Source organism: Myripristis murdjan, chromosome 3 (genome assembly GCF_902150065.1).
Source record: "Myripristis murdjan chromosome 3, fMyrMur1.1, whole genome shotgun sequence".
Lineage (NCBI taxonomy): Eukaryota > Metazoa > Chordata > Actinopteri > Holocentriformes > Holocentridae > Myripristis > Myripristis murdjan.
In genome coordinates, this window is record NC_043982.1 from 8,583,272 (window position 1) to 8,597,892 (window position 14,621).

Here is a 14,621-nt window from a genome sequence, read left to right on the forward strand (position 1 = left end):
GATGGTAACTATCAGGTTTTTATTGCCAACATACATTGTTTGTTATTCATAGTGGTGCTTTAGGATCTCCCTTTTTTCCTTTTTTTTTAGGTCTATACACACTGCTTTCTGTCAGGTCTGGAGATGGCTTGAAATATTTCCAAATTAAAATAAAATTTTGACAACAACATGTCAATAGTATGTCCACCATTCAGTCTCCAATTAGTTTAACCCACATTTATCTATAATTCCAAACATTTTATCCGTTGGATTTTTTTTTTTTTTTTTGTTCATTTGATTTTTTTTTTCTAAAGTGGGGGTTTCCCATCTTTCCCATTGGTTTAATGTTCCCAGTTAATGAGCTTAGACAGTATTGCCTGGTATCTTGGCTGAGGACTTTCAAGGAAAACAAGTTCACGATATTTCCTGCCCTCATGAGCGGATGCAGTAGCTACACTGAAACAGGACATCCTGTCTTCCTTCTCCACAGTGGCATCAGCAATACACGGGCCAACATACTCGTGAAACAGTTAAATGGATTACCAGCAGAGGGGTTCGGGGAACCTCAAGATCCCCTGGCTCTTACAAATTTCAAGCTAATTGACACAAAGTCTGATGTAACAGGTTCATTAAGCTCTAGGAGCCTTTTGTCTTGTATGGCTCAGAGAATCTCCTGAGTTGGTTGTTGCTACCTCAGTCACTATAAAACTGTGTATATTTGGGGGTGTTGTGTGGATTGCTCTTTATGCTACTCCAATGTGTTTATATATTTTGGTGTATTTTTATTTGTTTTCAGTTCTGCCAGCCTGGAGGTTGGAGGCTGTCCAGGGAGAGGAAGCCACCCACCTTCTTCACTGTTGTGCTGACAGACATTGATTCAGACAGACACTACTGCTCCTGCCTCACTTTCTACGAGGCCGAGGTCAATCTGCAAGTAAGTCGGCCCCACACATGCGCATACACACGCACACACACACATGCTAGGACTGGGCTGAGTTATTGGGTGAAATAACTATATTTTACCATCATAAAGAGTGTATTTTTCATTGAATCATTCATTTTTTCCATTCATTCTCTGTACCAACCTTTACATCTTCAGGGTCTGAGGTGTTGGGGCCTTTCCCAGCATGCAAAGTGCAGGAGCTAGCAGACAGTCACTCACACTCATGTTCATATTTATGGGCTGTTTAGACTTGACTGTGGAAGGAATCCAGAGCAACCTGGGGAAACCAAGGCACACACGTTGAGAACATACAAACTGCACACAGAAACAGACAGGTCCTTCTTGCTCTGAGGCAAAACACTGAGCTACCATGCCCTCTTCCATGAAAATGGTTTATCGATTTATTGGTTTATTTGGATCTCTTTAAGCTGATTGGCTATTCTTAACATACACATCACACACATCATACTTACACATACATGCACTAGATAGTTACATACACATAGTCAACTGTGTAAACGAATACTCTCTACAAACCTACTAACAATGCAGTACAATAGAAAGGCAATAACTACTGTTAAATCTTAAAATCTTGCAATCAACAATCCAACTACATTACTGTTCTTGAGTGAATTATTGTAATGAATTCCATAATTTAATTGTTCTGTAAATGAAAGTCCCTTCGATGAAAGCTATAACCATAAAAATTTTAATTTAATTTAATTTAATTTTACGAGTTATCTCTGCTGCACATCATCAGCGTGACCAGAAGGCTGCCCAGCATGAAGTGATTGGTTCTGCTCTCAAATTGTAGCACAGTTAAATTACTTTCTTGTTTTTGAACATGAAAGAAGATCATTATAGATTATAGTCATAGGCTGATTTAATTTATTGGTTATTAAACTTGTCATCTGGATTATGGACAGCTGTTTTTGCAATGTCATATGGCACAGCAGGTTTCATCAGATATCAGAGCACGTGTGATGTGACACAGTGAAAGAGAAACAAAGGCTTTTTCTCCCTTTCTTTTATTAAATCAACATTCATTAACTTGGCTTGACTTATTTATATTTGAGCATGTTTTTCTGTTTTCCAAATGCAAACCAGACAAATGCTCCTCCCTGAATGTACATCTTTTACAGATTTCTGGGAAGTTATACGCCAAGGCCAATCCAAAAGTATTTATGACCAGCAACACCAGCACGTGAAACGTTTTTTCATTTCCTTACACTTTATCTTAACTTCAAAAACAAATGCTAACATACTTGGAGATAAACCAGTGGGTCTCAAACTTTGTTCAATAGTGTACCCCCTTTCAAATATTTTTTCCTGTGGAGTATCCCTTGACCAGTACAAAAAAAAAAAAAATTGTAGGAAAAAAATCCTATTTAAAGAGATCCAACCCAGCTCCATCAGTGTGTGAAACAACAACCTGATACCGAGGAGATTTTGTTATTTCTGTTTTTGCTTCTTTTTCTCTTCTTTCTCCTTGTTTTCAGCTGTATCGCTGCTACGTTTCAACCTCTAATCCATTTTCTGGAATTTTTTTGTCTTGGCTTCTCAGTCATAGTGAACAAACGTCCTCTCTCGACGACCTCGGTAGCAGATTTAAATCAAAAGCACACATTTGACACCTTTGGGAAACCTGGAGGGAAAACAGAATATAAAATGTGGCTTATCAAACTTACATTTACATTTTTTATCGAACTTATAATGGAATTATTATGCATTATACATGACTGATATTTTTAAATCAACATTTTAAAAAAATCTCACATACCTTCTGCATTATTCCAATGTACCCCTAGGGGTACACATACCCCCATTTGAGAACCACTGGCTCATACAACTGTTTAAAACTGCAAATTTTTCAGGTATTTTCAATTAAGATTATCTTGTGATGACAAACTTCTGTAATGCCAGGGTCAGACTATGCAAATTCAGCCTGATATTCACACAATTTTACACCGGCCAGCAAATTTCCAGTGGCATGCCTAGATATGAAGTTCATGAACAACACACGGGTGGCTTTAACAGTATAGTATGACATGATCCAAGATCTCATATTTTCATGCGGGATGGCCCATGACAGCCCAACAAAGTCTAGCATGTCAAGGTTTTGGGGTTTTTCCAACTGGTGGGACATCTCCTACAGTGTGTGTCATGTTGATTGATCTGGGTCAAAGTTGCGGTGTGGCTGCTCACAAGCCAAGACCTGGCAAGAATTTGTCACCATGATCGCCTTATCTGACACGGTGACCGTCGTGATGGCGGACAGAAATATCATGTCATCTGATTCTGGCATAAAGGGTACAGGTCCAATTTATGTCACACACAAGTTGAAATTCAGGATGGTGTTACTCTGTTTTGTTTCTTTTCTTTTTCGGTGTCCAAGCACCAAAGGTGCTCTAGCCCTCTCATGATTGCTTGGATTATTTTAATTTCTTTCTTCTTCTTAGTTTTCTGCTAAATATATTTGCATTTCAGAAACTGTAAAAACTACAGAAACCAGGCTTGGCAGACAGGTTGGAAATATCACCCTCTACTCAGACTCAGACTCATAAATAAATATATTAATAAATAAAATAAATTTAATCAACTGGCGTCATGGTGGTGCTATAATAATGAACTTTGTGTTTGGGCCTATACCTTTTGAACCATAACTCTCAGAAATAAAACTCTTTTCTTCCTTGATTCTGTGGATTGAGACAGATCCATGTAAGCCATGAAATTTAGTTGGTATTGCATCAATGGACCTTGAAGTAATTTATAAAACTTGGAATTAATCAACCACTGGGGGGGCACTATAGCTACATTTAAAATAAATAAATAAATAAATAAATTTGGAGAGAATTAACGTCAGATTTTTGTGCTGTAATTTAATTATGGGTATGTGTTGGAGGTCAAATGATTCCTTTGGCTATGACAAACAAGTTTACCATTACGAGTCTTCATGCCACATGCTTCAGTATTCTGTCATTTTGCATTTTGTTTGAGACTGTTTTTTTGCTATTCCTCCTCAAAATTTGATCGTTTCATCTACGAATTTGGCACACAACATATCTAGATTCATAATTCAGCCATATTCATCCAAGTGCTTGGACCCCGCTCATGGCTAATTATGGCTATATTTAGTATTTGTTTTTTTCTGTTTGTTGGATGTTACCCTCAGGCCTTAGTTGTAAGAGTTCATAATGTCATTAGAAAATGTCAGCGATAGCATGTGATGTCCTCTAGGCCTCTAGGAAAAGGACAAACATTAGGTCACATCCAGTCTCTTCTCTTGTGCTCTGTCATGATTCCTGGACTCCAGTGGGGGTATCTTGGTTGGGCAATGTGATGTTTTTTTATTTCCTTTTCTAGTTTATGCTTATTGTTTTGTTTTTGTAATGTGCTGTGGGACATTGTTTTACCATTAGGAATGTCCATCACATGTCTGATGTTTTCCAGAACGTTAGGCTTCAGAGGAAAACAAAAGCTTTTTTGGATTCAGCCTGATGAATTTAGCATCAATTGAGATTTGACCAGTTCATTATGCTGGGATCTTCTCCCCCTCCGACACTAGCTATTAGATTTACTCATGCACACGTGATTATGTTTTGATCGTGGTTTATCTGACAGCACACAAATGTCCAAAATCCCCATAGATTATTGATTACAATAGATTTGTTTGGAAGGGTTCCTTTGTTGTCCTGTGAATGATCTTGTCAAGGTTTCTCACTGCCAAAATCCCTCTGAATACCAAGGTAATTGTTTCACTGTGTTCGCCTTCGTTAGTGGCCTTAGATGACTCCTGTCCTGCGGCTCGCGGTGATTTCACTGTGTTTTGTGTCCAAGGTTGTTGCCAGTTGCATTCCAGTCGGATCTAGAATGCAATTTCTTATGTTGTACGAGAAATATCCACCTCTTTTTAAGAAGAGGATGAATCATTTCGATGGAACGCTCAGACTCAACATTATAGTACTGCATCCTTTCTTCATTACTTATGGGTTCAGATTTTTATATGAGTCAGACCAAATGGGAAAACATCCCTGTTTGCCACAATACACGACTCTGCAGATTTTTCCATGCTATTTTAGAGGCATAGGAGGAAGAAAGATTTACACTAATCTGCCACATCAAAGGGTGAGTAACCAAAAATAGCCCAATTGTTAACTATTATGGGGACTTTTTGGCTTGTCCTGGAAGAACTACACTCTGACTAATTCCCATCACTTGTCTCTGTTTGGTAATGTCCCTCAGCTCTCTGAACCCCCCTGAGGGCCGCAGGCCAGTGGATCATCCTCACTCTGTACTGAAACCTTAATCCGCCTCAGTCTATTTTCTGTCCTCTTCACATACTGGCCCAGTGAAGGATGGAAGCAATGGGAGTCGTGTCATTAATAAGGGATTTAGATTTGATTATGGGGCTTACCAAGCCTCTCCAGTGTGGCAGTTCACCTCACTTATCTCGGATGTCCTGGCCCTGGTCCACCTCTCTATGTTCTGGATTGTGTTCCAGACCAGTATTTGTGCCTTTGCTCACTATAATGTACAGACTGGCAACTCGGGTAGCAGTGGGAACCAAATAAAACCTATATAGTTGTGCACTGCACAATGTTTGTCATGTACGCCACCCTTCATGCAGTCACATACGCCATCAATCATTTGTGTTTTAGGTTCATAAAGGTTCCAAAATCAGGCAAAAGGCAAGGGAGCTTTGTAGCTGTGAAGTTTAGTGCAATAATTTCAATTAATTTTGTCACGATCATATCAGATTTATCACCAGGCATGATACAGGGGAACCTTCACAGGGAATACTGTATGAACACTAATGTCTGTAAAAGATTATTTTTGTTTTTGTTTTCATCATCCTGTGACATCTCCTGGCCACCAGTTTGATAAACACTCCTAAAAAATTTATTCTTTCATAAGGCTCTTAAATAGAACAAGGTTAACATCAAAAAGCAGGGGTTTTCAAACTTTTATATGTTCCACAGTTCCAAGTTGACTTTAATTAAGGTAGAGACTCCCATGTGAAGTGATTTTGCCCAAGAGATCCAGTTATGAAAAGATATTTTCTTTGTGTGAAGTATTAAATTGTTTAGATGTCATATACCATTGACAAGTAGATTCAGAGTGATGAGGTTAAAACATAATGTGAATGCATTTTTTTGGAATCACAAGGTACAATGAATTGAATTATAATTAAAGTAAACTATTCCTCATATTTCTGCTGAACTCTTGGAAGCCCCTCTGGCGGTCTCCAGACCACTCTTTGAAAGTATTTGACCCTCGTTTGGATTGTCTGGATGATGTAGACAACATTACATAATATCAAAAAAATATTATGGGAGCCCTGACACAAAGTTGTCTTTCTTGTCTGCTGTCTTCTCTCCTGCGTCACATCTTTTGATACTCTTTACTGCATGGCTTTTTCTATTTTTGCCTCTTGATATGTGGGCTTATATGATCAAAATGGTCTTGCTTGCCTTTGGATTAAATGACCAATCTGTATTATTTTGAAAAATGTTTAAATTCCACTTTGATACAAATAGAAAACCGAATACTGACATGGATACCTTAATTATTAACGATGATATTTGGTTTCCAAATATGCGCTGGTTATGTTTTTGGTTATGTTTTTGACATTTCTGGCTTTTAGGTGTCACTCTTATCTTATAGGGGGTGATGTGTCTTGCTAAAGGACACTTAAGCAAAACGAATGGGTGCCAAGGCACTCTTAAGAATTGTGGGGATTGGAGCTGTAAGCCTTTCTGGGATGAACTAACCACAATACCACTCTGCCATTTTTTTGTCAGCATGCTGTTAATTATGAGACTAAGCTATATTTGGCATGGTCTGGACATCATTTTGCTGCAAAACAAACAGATCATTCCTAGATCCTTCATCTGGCTCTGACAATGTTAAGAAACGTGAGGGTGTTTTAACGGTCTTCGCCCTACAAACTGGCATCCTTATCTACATAGTTAGATTCCAGAGAATGCAGACAAGCAATAGAGGAATGTATTTTCTCTGATAATTGAACCAAATCCTAAAAATAATGCTGATATGTGATGCCCATCTGAATGGGATATTTGGATTCCATGCTTCTTCATCCCAAAATGCTGAAGCACTTATGGCATGTTTTCGTTGCCTGAAGAAATATACCAGATTGTGATAAGGGCTTTAGCCAGGAATGAGCACTGAGAGGTTGGTATCTCAGTATTCTGATAGGGCTCAAAGATCCACGGCTAGAGAGAATGAAAACCAGATTGAGATGGCTGAAAACTAACCCTGGCTTGGACTTGTCCTGATGGAGCACTTGCAGGAGAAGTGGGTGGCGTGTTTGGTCAAATTACTCATAGCAAAAATCACTTCATAATGTACATTTTCTTTGACATGACCTTAAGTGATGAGAGTTTTTTTGATATCTTGACTACAAGAACAAATGTATTCCACTGCCCTTGTACCAAAAAACTTCCAAGGCAACTCTTCTTCCAGAAATGGTTAAAAAGCCCTTACTGGATGGGCTACATCTTGCTCAAAATGTTACAAACAGCCGACATGTTTTGGTCATGGGCTTTCATTTGGGCTGTCTTTTTGTCACAAGTTCATGCAACTACCCCCTTCACCAAAGAACACCTTCTCCTACTGTTTCCTGACAATTAATTATTATTCATTAAGGTTCTGTTCCATTTAGGTGTGGCAGAGTCCGCCCAGTGAGCCAACATGGACAACAGCAGCACCCTGGCTCTGTTAGACTTGAATGGAACAGGAGCATCATTAATGTCATCAGTCGATGTTATAACATCCTATGAAAACAAAGTGTACACAGTACATAATGATATAAGGGATTAGAGAATCAGTACAGTACTGTGAAAAATACTATGAAATTACTCAGCTACATTGGTTTAAAAACATGCACTGGATTCACCAGGATATTAGTAGTTAAATATAATATTTTCTTTCAGGCTCTTTTTTGCGAGCTTCACCAGAAGATTCTGGGTTGAATCTTATGACACTTTATTGATATTTTTACATTCCATGATTGAAAGATCATCTTAATGGCTTAGCTGACTGGAAGTGATCATACTTCTTAGGAAACAAAACATTTGCTGTATATTGTTCAGTCCCTCGCATCATTTATATTTTGTCACATTAATGTCACTGATGATTTGCATTCGGCCTTTGTTAGCATGTGACTGGAGGAGGGAAACAACTCTCATCTGCTAAGCTCCTCTTGGCCTCACGTGCTGTAAACATCTATTGTAAGGAAATCCTCTTATATGATCTTTTTGTTTTTGTAAGCAAGATCTTTTATGAACCCCATGGTAATTTTGGAATATTCATTTTGTTCTTTCATTAGCTCCAGTGGGATCACCATGTGTGGTAAAAGGGGACAGATTGGGAAAGGAGATGTTTTATCGCCTAACCTTATACACATCTTTTTATCTCATCTCTGGGGGAAAAGGAGGATTCTCAAGTATTTTGGGATGAATCTATGTCTTTGCACCGCGGGAGATGGTTATATTCCAGCTGTGGTCACATAGCAGTAATGCTGTCACCCGTGAAGCCTATTGTATCTTTCACCCATCAGAATGAAAATAGAACTGTGAATGTTGTAAGTTGGGTTTCCATCCAAGAATTTTAATGTGAAGCATGGTGTATCAAATGAGGGTTATTGGATTTCAATAAACTTTTGTCAGTGTGGCAATAAAGTATTTTTTGTCAACATGTCAGATTTTTATGAAGGAAGTGAGCACTGTGCATTGTAAAAGGAGACTTTGGATTGTGGTCATTGTCTATTTGGCTTCAGGCTTGGATGGAAACAAATCCACAGATACGACAGAATGTACAGTTCAAATGGCTAGGCGTAAAACAATAAATTGATAATGCAGTATATTGAGATACTTCCTCTTGTCATACAGTATCGATAAACTTGTGTCAAGTATCGATATTTGAGTTTTCAACTTAATCTGCACCGAAAGCTCATTTAGGTATTTTGACTGGAAATGTACTTTTATGTTCATATTGCAGTCCCTGTGCATGTTAAAACACCACTGATACCTGCTTATTGAAAGAGAGATTATTTTGCCTCTTTCAGGATTTTTTTCTTCATCAGTTAAAGATGTTGTAATGTATCCCATTGCCTGTGTTGCGTATTACAAATGGCAGGATCACCTTTATCGTGATGTCATCATTATCACGATACAGGAACAAAATTATGATAGTAATTATGATAGCACTCTGCCCCTCGACACCGGTGAACATCAAGGGAACGGATATTGAGATGGTGACATCTTATAAATACCTGGGTGTTCACCTGAACAATAAACTGGACTGGAGCCACAACACAACTGCACTTTATAAGAAAGGCCAGAGCAGACTCTACCTGCTCAGGAGACTGAGGTCTTTTGGAGTGCAGGGGGCACTCCTGAAGACCTTTTATGACACCGTGGTGGCATCAGCCATCTTTTATGGAGTGGTCTGCTGGGGGAGCAGCATCTCGACGGCTGACAGAAAGAGACTTGACAAACTGATCAGGAAGGCCAGCTCTGTCCTGGGATGCCCCCTCGACTCAGTGGAGGTGGTAGGTGAGAGGAGGATGATGGCTAAGCTGTCATCCATGATTGTGAACGACTCCCACCCCATGCAGGACACTTTAACTACACTGGAGAGCTCCTTCAGCGACAGACTGCTTCACCCAAAGTGTGTGAAGGAACGCTATCGCAGGTCCTTCCTTCCTGCAGCCGTCAGACTCTATAACAAGCACTGCTCCCAGTAGACCACACACTCTCCAGGACTGCACTGACTGCACTAGAATGCACATTCTCAGCACCTTAACTACCCCCCCCACCCCCACCCCCCACCCACGTACACACATACACACACACGTACACTGCACTACTGCACACACATAAAGACGGGAGGGAAGGGGAGATCCCATAAGGCAGGATCAAGTGTGACAGTTCCTGAGACCCAGTCCGGGAGTCAGGTTCTGCCACTTGGTCTCATGGGTTCACACTAACCCTGAACCTCCGGAGTGTGTTGTTCCCCAGGTTTTTGGGGTTTTTTTCTTCTGTGGTTCAAATTGCTCACAGAGTATTTTTCTCATTCCTTGTTTACAGTGTTTATATTGCTCATTCCTTGTTTACAGTGTTTATATTGCTCATTCCTTGTTTACAGTGTTTATATTGCTTTATTGTGTAAATTGTGCTTCGTATCTTGCTATCCACTTTGCTGCTGTGATGCGGGAAATTTCCCCACCGTGGGACTAATAAAGGAATATCTTATCTTATCTTATCTTAGTATCATATAAATGACCCGGTGATTCTCACTCCTCCAGTTAACATAAGAGGTGCACATGTCAGCAGGGGTTCCCATGCACCACAGTACAGATAGGTCTTTAGTTCATGACACATTGTTGAATGCATTGAAATTACTTCTTGTGATGTTTCAGGGATCAAAGTCCATTGAGGCTGATGGAGATGAAGATGAAGAGGGAGAGGAGGATGGCCTGATCCAACCAGCTCAAGTCTTTGCACCAAAAAGTCTCATTCTTGTCTCCAGGCTGGATTATCCAGAAATATTCCGGGTAACACCATGACACCCTCTGATTAGAGCTTCATTTAAAACACATTTCCCATCTGCGTAGTTTGAAAGGAACACACGGACCTCAACTTTTCAGTGCACATATCGTGCACATTTGAGATTATGCTAATCTGTCTTCACACTGTCAAATAAATGCACTCAGTTTGCTTAGGCTCTCTTACTTACTTCAGCAAACTGAATGAGCACACAAAGGTAAAACCACTATCAATCCTCTATTTGCAAAGCAGAAACTAGGCTAAGGTTGATCAAAGAATTTTTCTGCCAAAAATCTGTTTACTCCATTATGTTCAATGTTTTGAAGACCTTGACATTAAGTAGCTAGAACATTTTTTTGTACCAGTGGAAGTGGTGATAGAAAGAGAGAGTGATACAGGTCTGTGGATTCCCAGTCAGTCATGCAATCCCATACTTAGAGGTCTTGTCCTGTCCCCAGGGCACACGGCTGGAATACCAGACTGTCACACTTTGGCCAAATGTCAGAGATAAATCAAGCTTAAAATAATTTCTCTTGTATGTAGATATTTCTGGCCTTAAAGGTTGTCAATTTGAAAATTAAGAGGGCATTGGTGTATAATCAAAAATGTTTCTAAATCTGGAAATGTCACAGGGACGGTGTGATCACATAAAGATTTAATAAGAACAAGCTGTCACATTCCTATAAGACAGCGTGTTCTGGTCAACAAAGCCTTTTAGCCTAGGTATAGATGATTTCAACCCATATGCAACAATACAGCTGACTGTTATTGGTGTTGTTATCTCCCGTGTGTGTCTGTGTGTTCAATGTAATATCTGCTGTATTCGTGTTGTATTTTGTGTGTTTTCCTGATAGGGCTGCTTGGGTCTGATCTACACAGTGTACATCGACAGCCTGAATTTCCCTTTACAGGGTTTGGTGGCCAACCTCTTTACATTCCAGGTTCCTGTTGCTGGTGGATCCCAGGTAAGTCTTTACTAAAGTGCAGCATTCCCAAAATACCACAGTCTGGCTGACCTCTCTCCGGTCCCGCTGGCCGCACATCCAGAGCACACCAGGAGCTTTACTGGGTTAATGTCACTGCAGCTACTGTGAGATGGTGATTATTTGTACAGATCATGGCTAAGCGCTCGCTGTAGTTTTAGGGCCCTGGAAGTCGTTTTGAAGAGAGCGCTGGAGGAATGTTTTGGTTCTGTGCAGCTATTATGAAAACTGATTTATGTTTGCTGTCCAGCCGATCAGGAATTCCTCGTTTAGATGGTGCCAGAGATTGTTGTCCAGCCACGGGTAGATGTTTTCTAATACATATTTTTCATTTTTTCATACTATTTTGTGCCTCTGTCACTTGGAGCAAAAATACCTCAGACTAACTTGGGTTGTTGGGCTATGGAGCCATTAAAATGTATTTCTTGCACAATGGAAAAATAAATATTTAAAGCTGCCAGCTGCCATTGCAAAAACCCTCATTGCTCAGATAAAAATAATTACATTGGGGGTGGCATTGGGGTCAGGCAAAAAATTCAGGCAAAGTAAGCAATACAATACTTACGGCAAAATACCATAAAATGAAAGGGAGACCAAATGTATCTCAATCATATTGGAAAAAACAAGTTTACCACTGTGTCTGCGAAAAAAAATCCCTCATTATATTTTGTTTGAAACAAGGGCCTGTGTCCTCTGAGAGGAAAGAATTTGGCCTACAATTCAGACTCCGTTCTGACTGATTTCTCTTCAGCAAGACACCGCTCCACTTAAAATCCGTAGCGCTTTAGGCTGATTTGAACGCATCATCGTTTATCTCTGCAGCCGAACAGACTCATTTTTCAATGCAGCACCCTGTTAAACATGAAGGCATGTTAGGAATCATGACCTGCTGTCCCTCCCGTTTTCTCCACTTATTCTCTTTATCCTCTAGTCCTCCACAAATCCTCTCTCAGTACCCACACTGTAATCAGTCAGAATCATTTTAATTCACAAATCACCCCAGGAATTTGACCCGGTTAAGTGGAGCTGAAATGTTAAAAGAGGCGCAGTTCAGGAACTCACTTCTGCACACTTGAAGATATACACATTTTTTAAACATATTTTTAATGGATCATATTGAGATTTTTGCGGCTGTGTGCTGTACCAGATATATTTCAGTGAACATGTAATTGAGGTTTTCTTTCCTCTTTGGCAGACAGACTCATTCAAATGGCCACTTCAGTTCTGCAGCTGCAGTCTCTGCGGAGCGCTGAACAGCACGTGTCCTGTTCATTTGATGAGGCCGCAGTACACTCGCCCACGAGGCTTTCGGTCGCAGCGCCGCTCGGCCCCGTGCACAAGATGGGAGTAGACATTTCCATGGTCGTCTGATTTGGTTACAGAACATTGTGCCTGTTTTGTTTTTCTTCACAGAAGCTGTTTTCGCTGGGAGCGGGAGATCGGCAGCTCATCCAAACGCCCCTCAACGACAACCTGCCTGTGACGTGCAAGAGCGTGGCCCTGCTCTTCCAGCAGCTCGGTGGGTCCCCTCGGCGCCCGTCAGTCAGCAAAACAGCCATCAGTCACCGGGTTTAGCCGTTTATGAGTCAGAATATGACTTGTAAATGACTTCATTACTTTATGGCTACTCCCTCATGGCAAACTCTTGTTTATTCACTTTAAAATAGAAAGCATTACACCATGACAAAAGCTGCTCGCTGCAGGTTATCACGTCTACACACACTCCTTTCTGGATTTAACCACCACCTGACTGGCATGTCTGCTTTCTATATAATCTGACAGTAGATATTTGCTACTCTTTTTTTTTTATTTTGGTCTTAATCATATTATTGCCATAATTTTTGAAGTTGATTTAAGCAGCTTAATTTGTGTGGCATATTTCAGATTCATTCAGCCTTGATACTTATCAAATGTATTGAAGTAAAAGGTTACTTTTAAGAAGCTCAGACCCACTATGCCAATCACATGATGCAAAATTATTGTAGGACTTAAACAAACAGTAGACTTTTGCTATGAATAGCTATTAAGCACTCGGATTAATTCTGCATTAAATGTGTCTGAGGCAAGATTACATCGTTTTGCTTTGCTCCATCAATGTTTCTATAAGTTTGCCTAGGCTAAAATGAGCACATGACGAAGATTTGATGCAGTTTGGTGGCTTCACATTGCAATGTTTGCACAATTTGTTCACTGGTCAGATTGAAAATATTCAGATTTGTCTAGCCAATAGGTGCATTTATTCAGCATGACTCTCCCTGACACTCTGTAGTTTTCCACTCTGGAGAAAGTTTATCCTATCAGTTTGCCAGATTCCAACAAGGATAGGCTTTGGGATGAATCACTGTTGTTCACAATATGCCTCTGTTACTGTGGGGGAAAAAAAGCCGAAATACACATTAATCTATATAGTTCACCATCCACAAATTAAGTTGTATATCTTTGAGTGAAATGAAATATTTTTCACCTGAAATTTGATTTGATTTGTAATGGAAAATTGGCCCTCCATGTTTCCTCATTTGATTAGAGGAACATGCTTCAAAACAGAGTAGATTCCGTTTCTTGTGAGCATTAACATCATCCTCCTGTGTTTATTTGGACACAGCGGTGAACATGCACATGGGGGGGTACTTAACCAATACACGTGTGATCAGGGTCATGTGGAAGTCATGCATATGTAGCCAATCTGGATGCACAAGTGCAAAGCAAATGGCCTGTACCTTGACAAAACACTCAACCATGGTTTATGTCAGTCTTCTCAAGGTTGTTTTGGGGGACCAGCACACATTATGCAACACTAGTCCACATAGCCAATGAGAGTCTTCAATTTATTAATGTCTGGAGTAAAACACCCACCATTCTTGGTTAAGGCCATGTCTCCAGTCCAGTTGTTGTTAGAGTTGCATAGGAAGTGGAAGTTATTGTTGTGCTAAAGTCTACAGGAACATATTTGGCTGCTGTTTTTTCTAGCCAGACTGTTTGAGGTTACATTTCCATGATAGCCTCTCAGGAAGACAAGAGATGGAAAGAAGTGGTTACCTCACCAAGTGCTCTCTGTTGTTAGGCAACACACTGAATACACCATTAGATTTCAAGTTGACCTTTGCTTTAGCCTCTTTCAATACCAGCTCTTCCAGATAATTCCACACA

General features: G+C 40.0%; 1 protein-coding gene across 2 annotated transcripts in view; it reads left to right on the forward strand.

Moving 5' to 3' along the window:
- sbf2 (SET binding factor 2) overlaps positions 1 to 14,621 on the forward strand; it is a 120,609-nt gene that overhangs the window by 45,385 nt on the left and 60,603 nt on the right. For both annotated transcript variants that reach the window (XM_030078238.1, XM_030078246.1), the window contains exons 3-6: positions 776 to 913; positions 10,365 to 10,499; positions 11,346 to 11,456; positions 12,888 to 12,993. In XM_030078238.1, coding sequence (XP_029934098.1) covers positions 776 to 913; positions 10,365 to 10,499; positions 11,346 to 11,456; positions 12,888 to 12,993 — 490 coding nt within the window. The remainder of the gene's footprint in view (positions 1 to 775; positions 914 to 10,364; positions 10,500 to 11,345; positions 11,457 to 12,887; positions 12,994 to 14,621) is intronic.